Source organism: Nilaparvata lugens, chromosome 6 (genome assembly GCF_014356525.2).
Source record: "Nilaparvata lugens isolate BPH chromosome 6, ASM1435652v1, whole genome shotgun sequence".
Taxonomy (NCBI): Eukaryota; Metazoa; Arthropoda; class Insecta; order Hemiptera; family Delphacidae; genus Nilaparvata; species Nilaparvata lugens.
This window is the reverse complement of record NC_052509.1, coordinates 11,687,871-11,703,394: the sequence shown is the minus strand read 5'-3', so window position 1 is coordinate 11,703,394 and position 15,524 is coordinate 11,687,871. Positions and strand designations below refer to the sequence as shown.

The 15,524-nt window shown below is 33.3% G+C and overlaps 1 protein-coding gene across 1 annotated transcript in view; it reads right to left on the bottom strand.

Annotated features, from left to right (window-relative positions):
- LOC111058651 (Down syndrome cell adhesion molecule-like protein Dscam2) overlaps positions 1-15,524 on the bottom strand; it is a 541,982-nt gene that overhangs the window by 21,477 nt on the left and 504,981 nt on the right. Inside the window, 4 exon segments of the mRNA XM_039430110.1 lie at positions 602-877; positions 1,803-1,981; positions 3,133-3,250; positions 5,225-5,383. Coding sequence (XP_039286044.1) covers positions 602-877; positions 1,803-1,981; positions 3,133-3,250; positions 5,225-5,383 — 732 coding nt within the window.

Here is a 15,524-nt window from a genome sequence, read left to right as displayed (position 1 = left end):
AGAGATTCAATACTACACTATAAGCCTTGATGAACTAATAAAATAAGCCTCATAAATACCTACTAGACCATCATCAGAAGCTTATGAAGCTTCTCCTCAGGAGTAAAATGCATCCAACATTATTTTCTCAACCAGAAAATGAGTTTTTATAATATTCACTAGGTATGTTCCCAGTGTCTAAACCACAACAGAGTAATAATTTCGTCAGTTTGTAACAGTTTTAAATCATGTTACCAACCTTGCACAACCAAATAATAAGACACACTATCATCCCCCAAGTTGTTCACAACGTGGCAAAGTACCTATACTGTATAGTTATCAATACTTGATTTGTTTGAAGATAGATGGTTTGTATATTTTTGGTGAGAGCTATTTTTATTAATCAGGGAATAGAAATCTAAGTGGACCTACCCTTTATTAGATACTTTAATTCACAACATGTTTTAACATCTCAGTGTCATTTCCAAGCGAGTCAATGGCACTTTGAAATGCCACTAAGATGTTGTGAGTAAAAGTCTCCAATAAAAGGGTAGGTCTACTTAGATTTCTATTCCCTAATGATGTGTTTTATTTGTAACTAATATCAAGTGATGGTACCAACCTTGCACAACCAGATAATAAGACACACTATCAGCCCCCAGGTTGTTCTCGACGTGGCAAGTATAGTTGCCAGTGCCGGCCCTCTGCAGGGAAGTAAGCACTAGCTCGCCAGTAGTGTCGGCCAGTTGTACATTCCGCTGGGGCACCGTGATGGGGGTTCCATCTCTCAGCCACCCCCGACGGGGAGCAGGTTGCCCCACTGCTGAACAGGGTAGTGTCACGGTACCCCGCCAGGCCACCCAGACTGGGGTGCCGAACGAGGTGATTCTGGCTGGTACTAGAACACAAAAAAGATAAAATATCGAATACGTTAATGATTTATCCATAATCAATTATTAATTTCAATAGAAGGCAAATCAATATAAATAATAGAAGTTACTGATAGTAGCAAAATAAGAGTTTACTCTGATTGCTGAATTATAGGCTAGATATCAGAATAATATTGAGAGATCAAATTTCCTGACTATGAAATACTCTGGAGACTCCCGCTACTGGAAATATTGACAACTTAATAAATATAGCTAAAAGGAAATTCGATGAACGCTGCTATAAAGTGTGATAAATAAAGTTTCTATTTCTATTCCTATTTCTATATTATACAAACATAATATAAAATATATTATGTCCCTAGAGATAGGCTACGTAGTTTTATTCCGGATTGAGATAATTGTACATTATAATCATATTGTTGCAAAAAGTCATGTATATTTTTCAATATTCTGGCACAACTAGCATAAGTAGCCTATAAGATTAATGTGTGCTAGCCGATATTCATGTCGAAGGCTACCTACAATAATTTTAGAATAGAATAGTGTCTTAATAGAAAACAACAAAAAATGGATCAATATACAAAATTATTAATATACATTTCTCATAACTTGAAAATTTATATTTTTTGAAAGTTCATTATATTTCATTAAGGTATTTTCTGCATACAGTCACTCATGGTCTATCGACCGTCTGGGGTGACCTACAATAATAATTATTATATATTAACAGCGAATAAAATTTACTGTTGAATAGAAGTTTAAATTGAATTGGAGAAGTAATGTAATATTAAACAAAACTGAAAAATCAAGTTTGAAAGAAGTTGGTCGATTTGAATAAGGTGAAGTTGGAGAAATGATGACGACTGGTGATGAGGGAATTTAAGTTTGATAGATTTATAGATAATTTTTTTTTTCAATAGCTTATTCACTTACCTCGATTGGTGGGGACTTGAGCTACAACCTTGCTGCTCTGTCCTTCTCCAATTCGAGTGCTGGCTGTGACCCAATACTGGTACTCGACATGTTGTTGCAGATTTCTGGCCTCGTAAGACAACTGACCACTGCCCACGTTACGCTTGCCGTGGTTTAGTTCTTCCTCACCGTTTACCACTCTGTAATCAAAACAATATGATAATTTCATCTTGAACTGAATATTTTTAATTTCATCCACACTGAGATACTCTGTTCATCGTTGACATCTATAGAACATCAGAGTGAAATATTTCTCATAATAACCTATCTATTGAATTCAAATTAATAGACGTACTTACAACATGGAATTATGTTAAATATCGGGGATCGAGCTTTGCTTTGGAGTACAAAAGCATAAAAAATTTTATTATGAAAGAAGAAATCATAATAACATTCATACAGAAATGTTCTATCTAATCACAGTAAAATTGAGATTAATTCCCAGAGGAATGCAAAAATTTCCCTCACAAAGGCCCAGTTGCACAAAAGCCGGTTAAATTTTAATCCTGATTAAATTCACGTGAACCAAATTAGAGAAGATCATTTCAAAAAGATGGATCTACTGGAATTGATCAGGATTGAAAATAACCCGGCTTCTTTGCAACCGGCACTAAGTATCTGATTGTATATGATTACAAAAGTTCAACAGCTGAAGTCATAATTTTGACACAGTCCCACACACATGAACTCGCTCACTCACTTCCATCACCAATAACAGACACGGAATAATTATTATCAGCTGTTTTCCCAAGGATGAATAATAATTATCCTTTCAATGTCCTTCAGCGAATTTTCCCAGGGATGAGACCTAGTGCAATCGAATCTTTATATAATAGACCTACCATGATCTGAATTTCGTGAGAATCGTTAGAGCTGTTTTCGAGATCCGGTGAAATACAAACATATAAACATCTAAACATATACACAGAAGTTGCTCGTTTAATAGTGTAGGATACCACATTGGATACGTGTATGTGCGAGTGTTTGCGTGATGTCATGTGTGATCTGGCACGTATATGAGGAACAAATTCTAAAAAGAGCGATAGAGGAACACTCACACTGCACGCGTGCTCTTGTTGGTTGTGTTCAGTGTGAGCAGCTACATGCAAGTCACAACGTGTTTGTATTGCTCTTCCAAGATTTTGTTTATCATCTGCGTACTAGGTGATCTCACGTGCAGTTGCACATACTTGCATCGAATGTGATCGTACCCATATAATGAGATTGTGGGTTTTTAAATAATATTCAACATTTTTGTATTTTTTTGAATGAGTGAGAAGAACTGACTGACCTAGTATAGAGTGTGTACTTTGTAACGACACCGTTGGGTTCACTGGGAGGCAGCCATGACACCATGAGAGAATTGGGAGAGCTCACTACCACTTTGATATCAGCTGGCGATCCTGGAGCTGCAACAAAAATATTAATAGATTTAGAAAAATATTCTCAGGGTTTTTTCAAAACAGTGAATTTACAATTAAATTGAATTCAATGAATGATGTTTGAAGAAGTGCATTCATTTATTCCATTTATTGTACAGAACATTATAACCATAATATAATTATGACTATAGAGGAAAAACTGAGCTGCGTCTGTACCATTTCTCTCCAAAATTTTGATAAAAAGTGAATATTGTCCAAAGTATTATTCAGGTTATTATATCACACACCACTGCTTTGCCACTTCATTTTCGGTCCAGAAATAGTTATCAAGAGATAATTCATTTCTGACATTGAATGAAGTTTCATTTAATATAGCTTTAAATTGTCCCTAGCATTTTCGAGTTCCGGATATATTCGATTCCGCGTACCCTTGGCAGCTAGTGGAATCTACTATTGTACCTGTGTGCAGGCTGCTTTCAAGGAATAAGCTTCCAGTCTTCTTTACTTACTTCAATGAATATTTTCATTCTGCCTCATAAGTTCTTTGAAAAAACAGGGAGTGAAGGATTACTAAGGAATAGAATAGAATAGAAAAGCTGCCTTTATTTTTACCTAGTAGGTCGGAGTTAGGGCGCAGCCGGCCCTCTCTTACACTCAACCCTCAAAGGGTTACCGTACTATAAGGATTAATCAATCCATATCGAGTACGTAGCTACCTTTTTGCGTTTTTCTATTCATTTAGATTTGCCAAAAATGTTATGCCAATATTCAGAAGTCATTATATGATCTTCACCTGAATAAATATTTATAATGTGAAAAAATCTAGTATTTTTTCATGATAAAAACATGAACAGTTTCCTTCGAGTAAGACAAGAACTAGTCATTGAATGATTAAATTTATCTCAATTAATCAATCAGTCTCTTTATTCAAGACATAGGCCTACAATGTATATTGTATATGAATGCGTCATCTACATTAAACAGAGACATCTAGACTACATTACAAAACAACAATCTACAGAAGTAGAGCAGTAGCTTCAATGATCATGAAATTTCAGTGAATAATGAAAAACTTTTCTGTGGATCTTTTTACGTATGACAGAGTTATAGCATAGTAGATATCCCATGGTATATAGGGCGTTTATGTCACAAGTTTTACTGTTATCCCAAGCCGATAGTTCACATATAGTTCTTTCCTATGCAGCTGTGTGACGCTGGTAGTCTCTCAAATTGTGCCGTTCATACACTATCACCCCAACAAAACAGCAAAAATTGACAATAATCGACAGTAATCGGCTTGAGAACCGTAAAAGTTGCGACTTAGATTCCCTATACCATGGGATATCCACTTACACTATTGTTTCTCTATGGTTATAGGTGAGGGATGACAGTAAAAGTTGCGACTTAGATTCCCTATACCATGGGATATCTACTTACACTATTGTTTCTCTATGGTTATAGGTGAGGGATGACAGTAAAAGTTGCGACTTAGATTCCCTATACCATGGAATATCCACTTACACTATTGTTTCTCTATGGTTATAGGTGAGGGATGACAGTAAAAGTTGCGACTTAGATTCCCTATACCATGGGATATCCACTTACACTATTGTTTCTCTATGGTTATAGGTGAGGGATGACAGTAAAAGTTGCGACTTAGATTCCCTATACCATGGGATATCTACTTACACTATTGTTTCTCTATGGTTATAGGTGAGGGATGATTGTACACGTCATTACCTACCCTGATACCGTCGGTATTAAAGTTGTGTAGGCCTACTCATTCATGGATAAAGAAGTGAATAAATTAATATGCATGAATGGATGAATATTAATTCACTGACCATCCTCCTCACGTCTCAGTATAGTATAAGCATAGATGATAATGTTGTCAATATGTTAGGTCCATGTGATTCTTGAAAAATGAAAACATATTATAAATAAATAATACAAGTGATAATGCAATAATACAATAAATAATGAATGGATAAATTCACTAACCATCCTCCTCAGTATGACAGTAGATAGGGGATGATTGTACCCCATCCCCCACCCTGGTGTAGGCGAGCACCGACATGCTATAGTTGGCAAACCTGTGTAGGCCGGTCAACACAATCGTCATGGCTGTCGTTTTCCTAGCATCGTGACTGCCGTCAAAACCTGAAGCACAAGAATTATGTTGATAAAACAAGTAAAACTTCAAGAAGAATATTTGAAAAAGAATTCTAAGAAGAAATTTAAATTTTAATGATGACGGTAATCTAGAAGCAAAACAATCATGTTGTTAAACAATAAAAAAGTGGAACTATACAAGAATAATATGAAAAAAGAAAAATTATATCCTGAATATATAAATATCGGGGACCGAGCTTCGCTCTGGAGTACAAAAGCATAAAAAATGTATTACGGAAGAAGAAATTGTAATAACATTCATACAGAAAATGTTCTATCTAATCACAGTAAATTGAGATTAATTCCCAGAGGAATGAAAAAATTTTCCCCACAAAGGCCAAGTTGCACAAAATCCGGTTAAATTTTACTCCTGATTAACTTCACGTGAACCAAATCAGAGAAGACCATTTTAAAAAGATGGATTCACTTGAATTAATCAGGATTAAAAATAACCCAGCTTCTTTGCAACCGGCACTAAGTACCTGATTGAATGATTACAAAAGTTCAACAGCTGAGTCATAATTTTGACACAGTCCCACACACATGAACTCGCTCACTTACTTCCATCACCAACAGACGACGAAATAATTATTATCAGCTGTTTTCCCAAGCATGAATAATAATTATCCTTTTAATGTCCTTCAGTAAGTTTTCACAGGGGATGAGTCCTAGTGCAATCGAATCTTTATATTATAAATCTATTATGTTCTGAATTTCGTGAGAATCGTTAGAGCCGTTTTCGAGATCCGGTGAAATACAAATGAACATCTAAGCATCCAAACATCTAAAACATATAAACCGAAGTTGCTCGTTTAATGGTATAGGATTATTATAATGATAAGACTATAATATAATTGAGGATTAAATTTATTCTTTTGTCTTCATCCTACTTGAGCTGTTGATATAAATTTTAATGAGACTATTGGAATTAAATTCTGAAGCTCACCTTTCTCGAGAGTGTCATAGAACACTTTGTACCCCTGTATGATGCCATTGGCATGCGGGGGTGCGGGGGGCTGCCAAGACACCTGCAGTGATTGGGCGCTCAAAGCTGTACACCTAACGTCTTCTGGTGGCATGCTTGGCACTGGAAATAACCAGATAAGAACAATTTGTCATGGAAAATATTCCAATATCATCACAAACACTTGCGTCAGGCTCAGAGCACAAGGTTTACTACAAATTAATACAATAGCAAGAATGAATTGAAATATATTTATGAATGAATTGAAATATATTCATGAATGAATTGAAATATATACATGAATGAATTGAAATATATTTATAGATGAATTGAACTATATTTATGAATGAATTGAAATATATTTATGAATGAATGAATCATCAAATATTGAGATAGATTAAGGTGAAAAATAGAATTCTTCAATGCTGTTCTCCATCACGAACTGCTTATTATTAAATCACATTTTGCTATTAGAAAAAACGACTAGCAGTCAGATCTGACTGCTAGTTGTTTCTTCTAATAGCAAAAAGTGGTGAAAAATAGCTCACTTTATCTGACATGATCAATTTCGGTTTTTCTCCAGTATCAATTCCAATAGAATTTACACTATGAACAGAGATATTGTGTAATTTCTCCATATTAAGGTGGATAAAAACGATTTTGTCAGTTCCATATAGGTAATTCATTTGAGCCAAACATGAGTCTCAATGCACTAAGACATCATCTTCAGTGGTATTTTTTAGTTAGATTGGATTGAAATAAAAACGATATAGTCAGTTCCACATAGGCCTAATTTATTTGAGCCAAACTCATGTTTTAAAGCACTAGATCTATACAAAAAAGACCAATGAAGATGATGTCTTAGTGCATTGAAACTCATGATTGGCTCAAATGAATTATATGGAACTGACAATATAGTTTTATTTTACCTTAATCCAGTAAGGATACCTTACTGCATTGAAACTGTTTGGCTCAAATAGATTATATGGAACTGACAATATAGTTTTCATTTTTATTCCACCTTTATATGGAGAAATGACACAATATCGCTGTGTTGCATATTCGTACTTTTTCACTTATGAAATAAAACTTCAATTTAAAAACCACTTATAAAGTGAGAATGCACTTAATATTAATAGTGACAATCGTTTCGATCTGTTGTGGGTCATCATTAGACTGTAGAAACTTACAATATATCTGTTCATAGTGTACATTTTATTGAGATGAATACTGGAGAAAAATTGAAATTGATCATGTCAGAGAAAATGTGCTAAAAACCTATTATTCAACTCAACTAAGAACATGAAAATCTATCACTATAAAATTAAGGTGAACAAATGATTTGACAATTGATAGAATTGGAGGAATACTTAGAATAGATAATATTTCATGAAGCCACCAGGAAATAAACTCTGAAATAAATTGTGAATAAACTAGTTGATAATACAGAGCTTGGGACTGGGAATAGATTAAGAAAATGTATTGTTATGAACTAATAATGATTGGTAATGGATAAACGAGACTAGGAACTACTTCAAGTCAATTTTTCAAACATAAGATAATCAGAATGACATATTTTCCGCATAATCTGAAATATATAGTAGACCTACTCTATCTCTTGTAGGCCTACTTCAAGACTTTTATATTTTTCCTTCTATAAGACTATTCTAAGAATATTATGATCATCCCGACACATATTATTATAGTGGGGTATCATGATTAGAACTAATTTTAATATTAGAAATTTTGTATGTATAATATAACAATAATTATGCATATGTTTTGTCAATGACCTCCTCTGGTTGCAATTCATTGGAAATCAGAGAAATTATTATTATTATTATTATTATTCGTCTAGAAAAACGTCAAAATAGAGAAGTTTTCAATAAATATTCATGATCAATCACCATTTCCTCAATTAATATTATAATATAATATTACATTACTAATTTTTCTTTAAAGTTTTGAGCAAATGCCAGTTGGTTTTCAGCGGATTATTCTATTTGACAATAGATTTCAATTAAATTTATTTCTTTCAATACACAATCTCAATAAATACAATTCACATATATTTTAATCCCTCTAGCTTTTAGCTATTTGAGGGAAATAGTACATTTATTGTCAATTCATTGTAAATGAATATGAAATTGAAAACCTTCAATTATGTAAAATCATTTTTTATGATAATTTTCACTTACAATCTTCAAGAGTCTGTGTGGGCAAATGCGTTTATATAAAAAATATGAAGAGATCACCAGTAATTTTCTACAATAATTAAAATGAATATGAAATTCAAAAACAAATCAAAGCTTCAGATCTGTATGATTATTTTTTAAAGATAAATTTCACTTACCATCCTCAAAAGTCTGTGTGGGTAAAGGCTCAGACATGGGACCCTGGCCAACTTGATTGTATGCCTGTACTACAATTGAGTAACGAGTGTACTTGGCCAATCCACTCAGCAGCAATTCTGTCTCCATCTCACCCCGCACATTAGTCATGTTGTAGCCGCTGCTTGCACTGTTGCATAACAAATAGCTTGGTTTAAAAGTAGGGAGCAACTTCTTAGTTGATGTCTGTGTGCACTGTTACATTACAAATAGCATGGTTCATAATAGTAGAGCAATTTTAAAATTGACAATACACTCAGTAGCAGTTCAGTCTCCATTTCTCTCCTCACATTAGTCATGTTGTAGCAGCTGCCTGCACTACTGTTGCATAACAAATAATGGGGTTTAAAATGGTGGAGCAACTTTTTAGTTGATCTCTGTGTGCACTGTTACATTTGAAATAGTGAGATTATAAAAATTGAAGCAACTTTTGAGTTGATATTTGAGTATGGACTGGTATGTGACAAATAATGCGGTTTGAAATGATAGAGCAACTTTCAAGTTGATGATGTGTGCACTATTACATGATAGATGATTTGGTTTAAAATGGAAGAGCAACTTTTAAGTTGATATCTGTGTGTATGGTCACATAAAAAAATGGTTTTAAAAATAGTGGAGCAGCTTTTAAGTTGATCTTTTTGTATGGACTGTTAGATGACAAATAATGGGTTTCAATATGATACAGCAACTTTTAAGTTGATACTGCATGCACTATTGCATAACAAATAACACGGTTTAAAATGGTGGAGCAACTTTCAAGTTGATCTTTGTATGCACTATACATTCAAAATAATTTGACTGCTTCATGTAGAGAAGAGAGCAAAAAGAAGAAGAAGAAGAATAATAATAAGAAGAAGAAACACAAAATAAGCAAGGAGGAGGAGAAGTAGAAGACGAAGGAGGAGGAGGAGGAGGAGAAGAACGCAAGAAGGAGCAGGAGGATGAGAAGAAGAAGAGGAAGTAAAAGAAGAAGGAGGAGGAGGAGAAGAAAAAGAAGAAAAGAAGAAGAAGAAGAAGAAGAAGAAGAAGAAACGCAAAATGAGCAAGAAGGAGGAGAAGGAGAAGGAAAAGGAAGAGAAGAAAAATACGAAGGAGTAGGAGAAGACGAAGGAAGATGAGGAGGAGGAGGAGGAGGAGGAGAAGAAGAGGAAGTAGGAGAAGTTGTAGAAGGAGAAAAAGCAGTAGGAGGAGTAAGAGAAGAATGCGAAGAAGGGGGCAAAGAAGGAGGAGAAGAAGAAGAGCAAGTAGAAGGAGGAGAAGGAGGATGACAAGAAGGAGAAGGGGAGGAGGAAGAGGAGGAGATGGATGAAAATAATAAACAATGCAATGGAGAAAAAAGTAACATATGCATAAAATAGAGCTCAAGGTAAAGAGAAAGAGCGAAATTACTGTAATATAGAAGAAATTTAAAATGAGCAGAAATATAATGGGAAAAGGTAATATAAAGTTGTGAGAGAGAGGAAGAAAAACAATAGCAGAAGACAGCTGACAGTGATTTACCTAAACTAACGAAATAGGAAGAAGAAAAACAGTCAAAACTAGTCATAGCTCTATATTTTTCTTATGGCAATGTTTTGAGAATTATTGTATTACCTGATTTCCTTATGGCCGACGAAATACCCCATAATCTGACCATGCCTCAACTCTTGCTTAGGGGCAGTCCACGTGACCAGGACCTGAGTGGGGGAGATGGGGCGCGCCTGGACGCCCTGTGGGGGCCCAGAGGGGCGCTGGGCCTGGGTCTCCACCGCCACTTCCCTGCTGGGCTGACTGCGTCCAGCTGGGCCCTCGGCCAACACCCTCAGGGTGTACTGGGTGGCCGGTTTCAGGTGCTCCAGAAGGGTACCTCTAATCTGGCCGTTCAGTTCTACTTGTTGCCAGGCGCCGTCTTGGAAACGAAAGCAAATATATTGTATTATTCATCATAAACTCTTGTAAAAATGAAGCAGAAACATCACATATTTTTCATAAAAATTATTATATTATTATGTATTTGTATTGGGTCGCCAGTTTCTGGTGCTCCAAAAGGGTGCCTCTAATCTGGCCGTTCAGTTCTACTTGTTGCCAGGTGCCGTCTTGAAAAATTAAAACAAAATAAATTAGAATTAAGAAAATATCTTATTCAGAGAGTTAATATTTCACTATACTAGACAAGACAAGGAGATGAAATCTCTGCTAAATTGAGTGTTTCTTGTATAGAAATCTCTGCTAAATTGAGTGTTTCTTGTATAGCCTAGAAATCTCTGCTAAATTGAGTGTTTCTTGTAATAATACATGTTATATACCTATTGTGTAATATATTTATGTTTGAATGTGTAAAAATCTCAGCCACACGTCGAATAAAATCAGAATCAACTTCCCAAATTTATTTATTTATCTATCCATTTATCTTAACATACACAATCCTCAAAACGTTTGAAAAAAATCTACATGATTAGCCCAAAACTGTCCCAAAACTGTCCCAAAACTCTTAGAAAATATGTGAATAATATCATGGCTAGGGATAATAATAAAGGTAAAGAACTAAATAATGTATAAAAAAGAAATATAACCCTGAAAATACGCGATCAGGCTGATACCCCCATCCCTGAATTACTATTTGAATAATATGTAGAAAATAGAGTCTCAGTTATAATTAATTTTAATACGGTATCCAGTATTAATAAAAAATTGATTTTTCAAATCCATTGATGCAAACAGAACATAGCAAAACGGTCGTCACTACTAAAACAGTGAGTAAGACTTTTTGATGTTGCTTTCCATGACGAAACACTATATAATAGCTTTGTTGTAGTTGAGACACTGTGTTACTTGTAAATATTTGAAAAAATCCTCAATACTCCAAGAAAGAGTAAGTGTTTTTTCAAATATTTACAAGATAGTAACACAGTGTCTGAACTACAACAAAGTTAAGATTTTTCTCCATTAAGTACAGCAGAATAATATATATATATTTCTTGATAAAAGTAAAAACTCTAGTTGTTTGAAATGTTTTAAATAAAAGGGTACAGTAGCCTACTTCATGATTTTATATTGTTCCTAATAATAGTGTATTTATTGATATATTCATTGATTATTCAATCTTGAACTGAATTGAATTAAATTATCATCGAAAATGCACACTAATCATAATATAAAATATAATATTTTCAAACACAGACGATATGTGCCTAGCTAGCTAAGCTCACCTTGTTTAGGACTTTACCTATTTCCTAAGTTGAAATCGCAGTCATTAACTACTTCATTCCACTGTAATTACAAAATACAATAAATCTTTTTCTCACCTTCTCCCTGGCCCTCACGATACTGCAGAACGTATTTGTTGACTTCACCAGTTTCAGCTCCGCTGTGTTGCCATTGCAGATTCACGCTTTGGCTGTTCACCATGGCCACTTTCAAATCTGTCGGGCTGGCTGGAGGCTCTGACAAATTGAAAATAGGAAATAAAATTCAAATTTTTGTGTGGTTGAGAAGTTGATATTGTGGTAATATTATTCATATTGAATGAAAAAGACTAAGAAATTGTCAAAAACTACAGATTTATTGATACTTAGAAAGACCGGTTTCGGTTATTACTCCATTGTCAATCTCTGATAAACTCTGATAACCGAAACCGGTCTTTCTAAGTATCAATAAATCTGTGGTTTTTGGCAATTTCTTAGTATTTTTCATTTAATAAAATTCAAGATTGAATAGAGCTATAAATAGAAATAAGGGTATAGATTAGGTACCATAGGCTAGAGAGTTTTATTTAAATGCAATCAGAAATCAATCCATCATCTTGTCGTAATATTATCACATTATTGGGACACCTATGATAGAAAATAATACATGAAAGCAATATATTATTCAAGCTAATAGAATGTAAGTGTATGCTATACGAGTAGACCATCTAGTGATGACTATAGTTTACATGAGTTTTGTAATGTTAGGAAAAATAATGAAAAATGTCACATTAAATATTATCAAGTTAACTTGAGAGAGAATTAATTTTGTAGTTCAAACTTGTCGATCTTATACCGCCAAAACAAAATTTTAAACTTGCCGCCTTTTAATGTCAATAAATCAGGTTGAATAAATGAACTCGTTTGAATTGTAACAATAGTTTATTTAATTTTTTATAAAGTTTTGACAGTGTACAAATTAAATAACCAGATTATAACTTAAAATTTAACTTTTATTTGGTTGATACATTGAATTATATAACTCAGATTTCAGTAGCATTGAGATTTATTTGCTCCAGGTAAAGGAAGTTTATAATATATCCTGTTTGTTTCAGTACCTTTTTTCACCTGAGATTCCACGAGTTAGAACAAAAAATTTGGTTGCTCCACATTTATTGGTAAAATTCTAATTAATAGCTTATTATTTCATTTATTTGTTCAATTAAACATAAAGTAGAAAAATTTGTTATTAATGTAACTTTTGAAAGTGTCAATTTAAATTTTTTAAGGTGTTTAAAATTAAAAGTGGAATCTTAGGCTAAATTCACGTGAGTAAAAATTAATTAATCTAATCTATTTTGAGAAAATCAGTAAAATTTGTTCATTATTTTAAAAATTAGGTCTTGTCAAAAAGAAAACATAATTCAGAGTATAGGTTTGGTAGTAATAAGTTTTTTATTGTTTAACATTCTTTTATTTTGTAAACTTGAAAAGTTTTCAATAAAAGTAATCAGATGCAATGTATTTTATTTATTGCCTACGCATTGTCAACTTAATGAAAATAGTAAATTTGTTAGTTTAGGATCCAGAGTAGAATGATGAATATTTTATTAGACAAGAGGCAAAATCCTTCTTGGAAATAAGAGTATCAAATGATTCTATCTCTGAAGTGGGGTTTCGGTGCCGATACAATAAAAGTAGACACACGAAACGCCCCAAATGGCATCCTGAATGGGGAAAATCGAAACAAAATATTCACAAAGACCACAAATAATAAATGTTGAAACTTGAAAAGTTCATGGTTAGGTTAGAATTGATAGTGACGCTAAGAGATACTTTGAATGATTTTGACTAGGTTAGATTACAAATCAGTTAAGTTCATTGAGTTGAAATGCGAGGTAAATTATAGAAACATTGTAAATGATATATGTATTCAAAATACTGCGTTCTGATGAACAACTATCTACTAAGAAGTAAGACGAAGACATCAACCAAAATGGAAAAATTGATTCATGAATCTGAAGCGTCCAAAGATACTATAATGGTAGATGAATTAGAAGATAGGGAAAGTACAATGCAAGAGTTTGATACATCCAATGATACTATTGTATTGAATTCAAGTGATATGGAGTCGCAAGAACAACTGAACTTAACCCTAGTAGAGTCAAATGAATCCTTAGGTGAAGATTTTGTTGGTTTCCTCGATCAAAACGATAGGAATTGTAATAAACCTGAACTACAAAAAGTTGATGATTCAAATTTAAAGATTTCAAATGATCAAGTCAATAATTCAAACAATGATGCTCAACAAAACATTGAAGATTCTATTGCTCAATCTAGCGATTCACTTTATAATGTAAATTCTAAAATGGATATCTTGATGAAGTTTCTTGAAGAACAAAACAAAAGTATAAAAAATGAATTTAAAAAACAAGATGAAGCAAGAAATGAAATTAAAAATGAAATTAAAGTGAAATTAACAGTGTAAAAAATGAAATTAATGGTTTAAACCAAAAACTTAACAGACAAAATGATAAGTTTGATGAGAAGTTTAATGAAATAAAAGCACAGTTTCAAACAATAAATCAGAAAGTTGAATGCCAGGACAAGAAAATTGAGAAGGTTAGGTCAGAACTAGACAAAAAAATTACAAAACAAGAAAGTAGGTTAGATCAATACTGTATGAAAAATAACAAAGAATCGAAGAAATGCAGGTCAAAACTAAAAAACTTGAGGTACAAGTAGGTCAGGTAACCGAAACAATGAACAAAAATACAAGTCAATTGAAAGATGAAATTAATAATATTAATGAAGAGATGGAAAATGTTAGGGCTAGTGTTCACCAACAATCAGCCATGCAAATCAATTTAGAAGATAGGATCACTAAGAATCTGAATATTTTGGAAGTTAGGCAGAACGAAGAAGCTGTCAAGGTCTGTACTTACAGTTGAATGTAGAGAAAAACAGTGAAACAGTTGATAAATTACAGAAAAAAATCTCATCACAAGTGAACTTTGTACCGCAAGTAAATAATTGCTTTCCTTCTGACAAATACGAATTTCAAATGTCGATTGACAGGAGAAATCCTATGAACTTCATCAATAGCTTAACTGAATATTTATCTCGTAACCATATTACTGAATGGGGAAAAATAAAAGTATTTTGGACAATAATTTGAATAAAACTTATCAACAACAAGAATGGTGGGATTTTGTAAAAACCGATATTGACAGTTTTGAAAGCTTCAAAAACAAATTCATCTCGAAGATGTGGTCGCAAGACATCCAGAAGAAAGCACGACAAGAACTTCAATTTGGAAAATACTCATTGGTAGTAAGTTAACTTTAAGTGAATATTTTATTTCCAAATTTAACATCTGTAAAAATTTAATTCCGGCTATTGACAAAGACACAATTTTTGAAATGTTGAAAAATCATTACAATGAAAATATAATTACCGCTGCAATTGTTAGAAATGTAAAGAATGCAGAAGAATTTATTAAGGTGTTGGATGCATTCAGTTTATTAGATGAATATAGGGTGAACAAAAATCAAAACAATCAAGAAAATCAAGATAAGAATCAGTCAAATGACAATCGAAGATTTGATCAG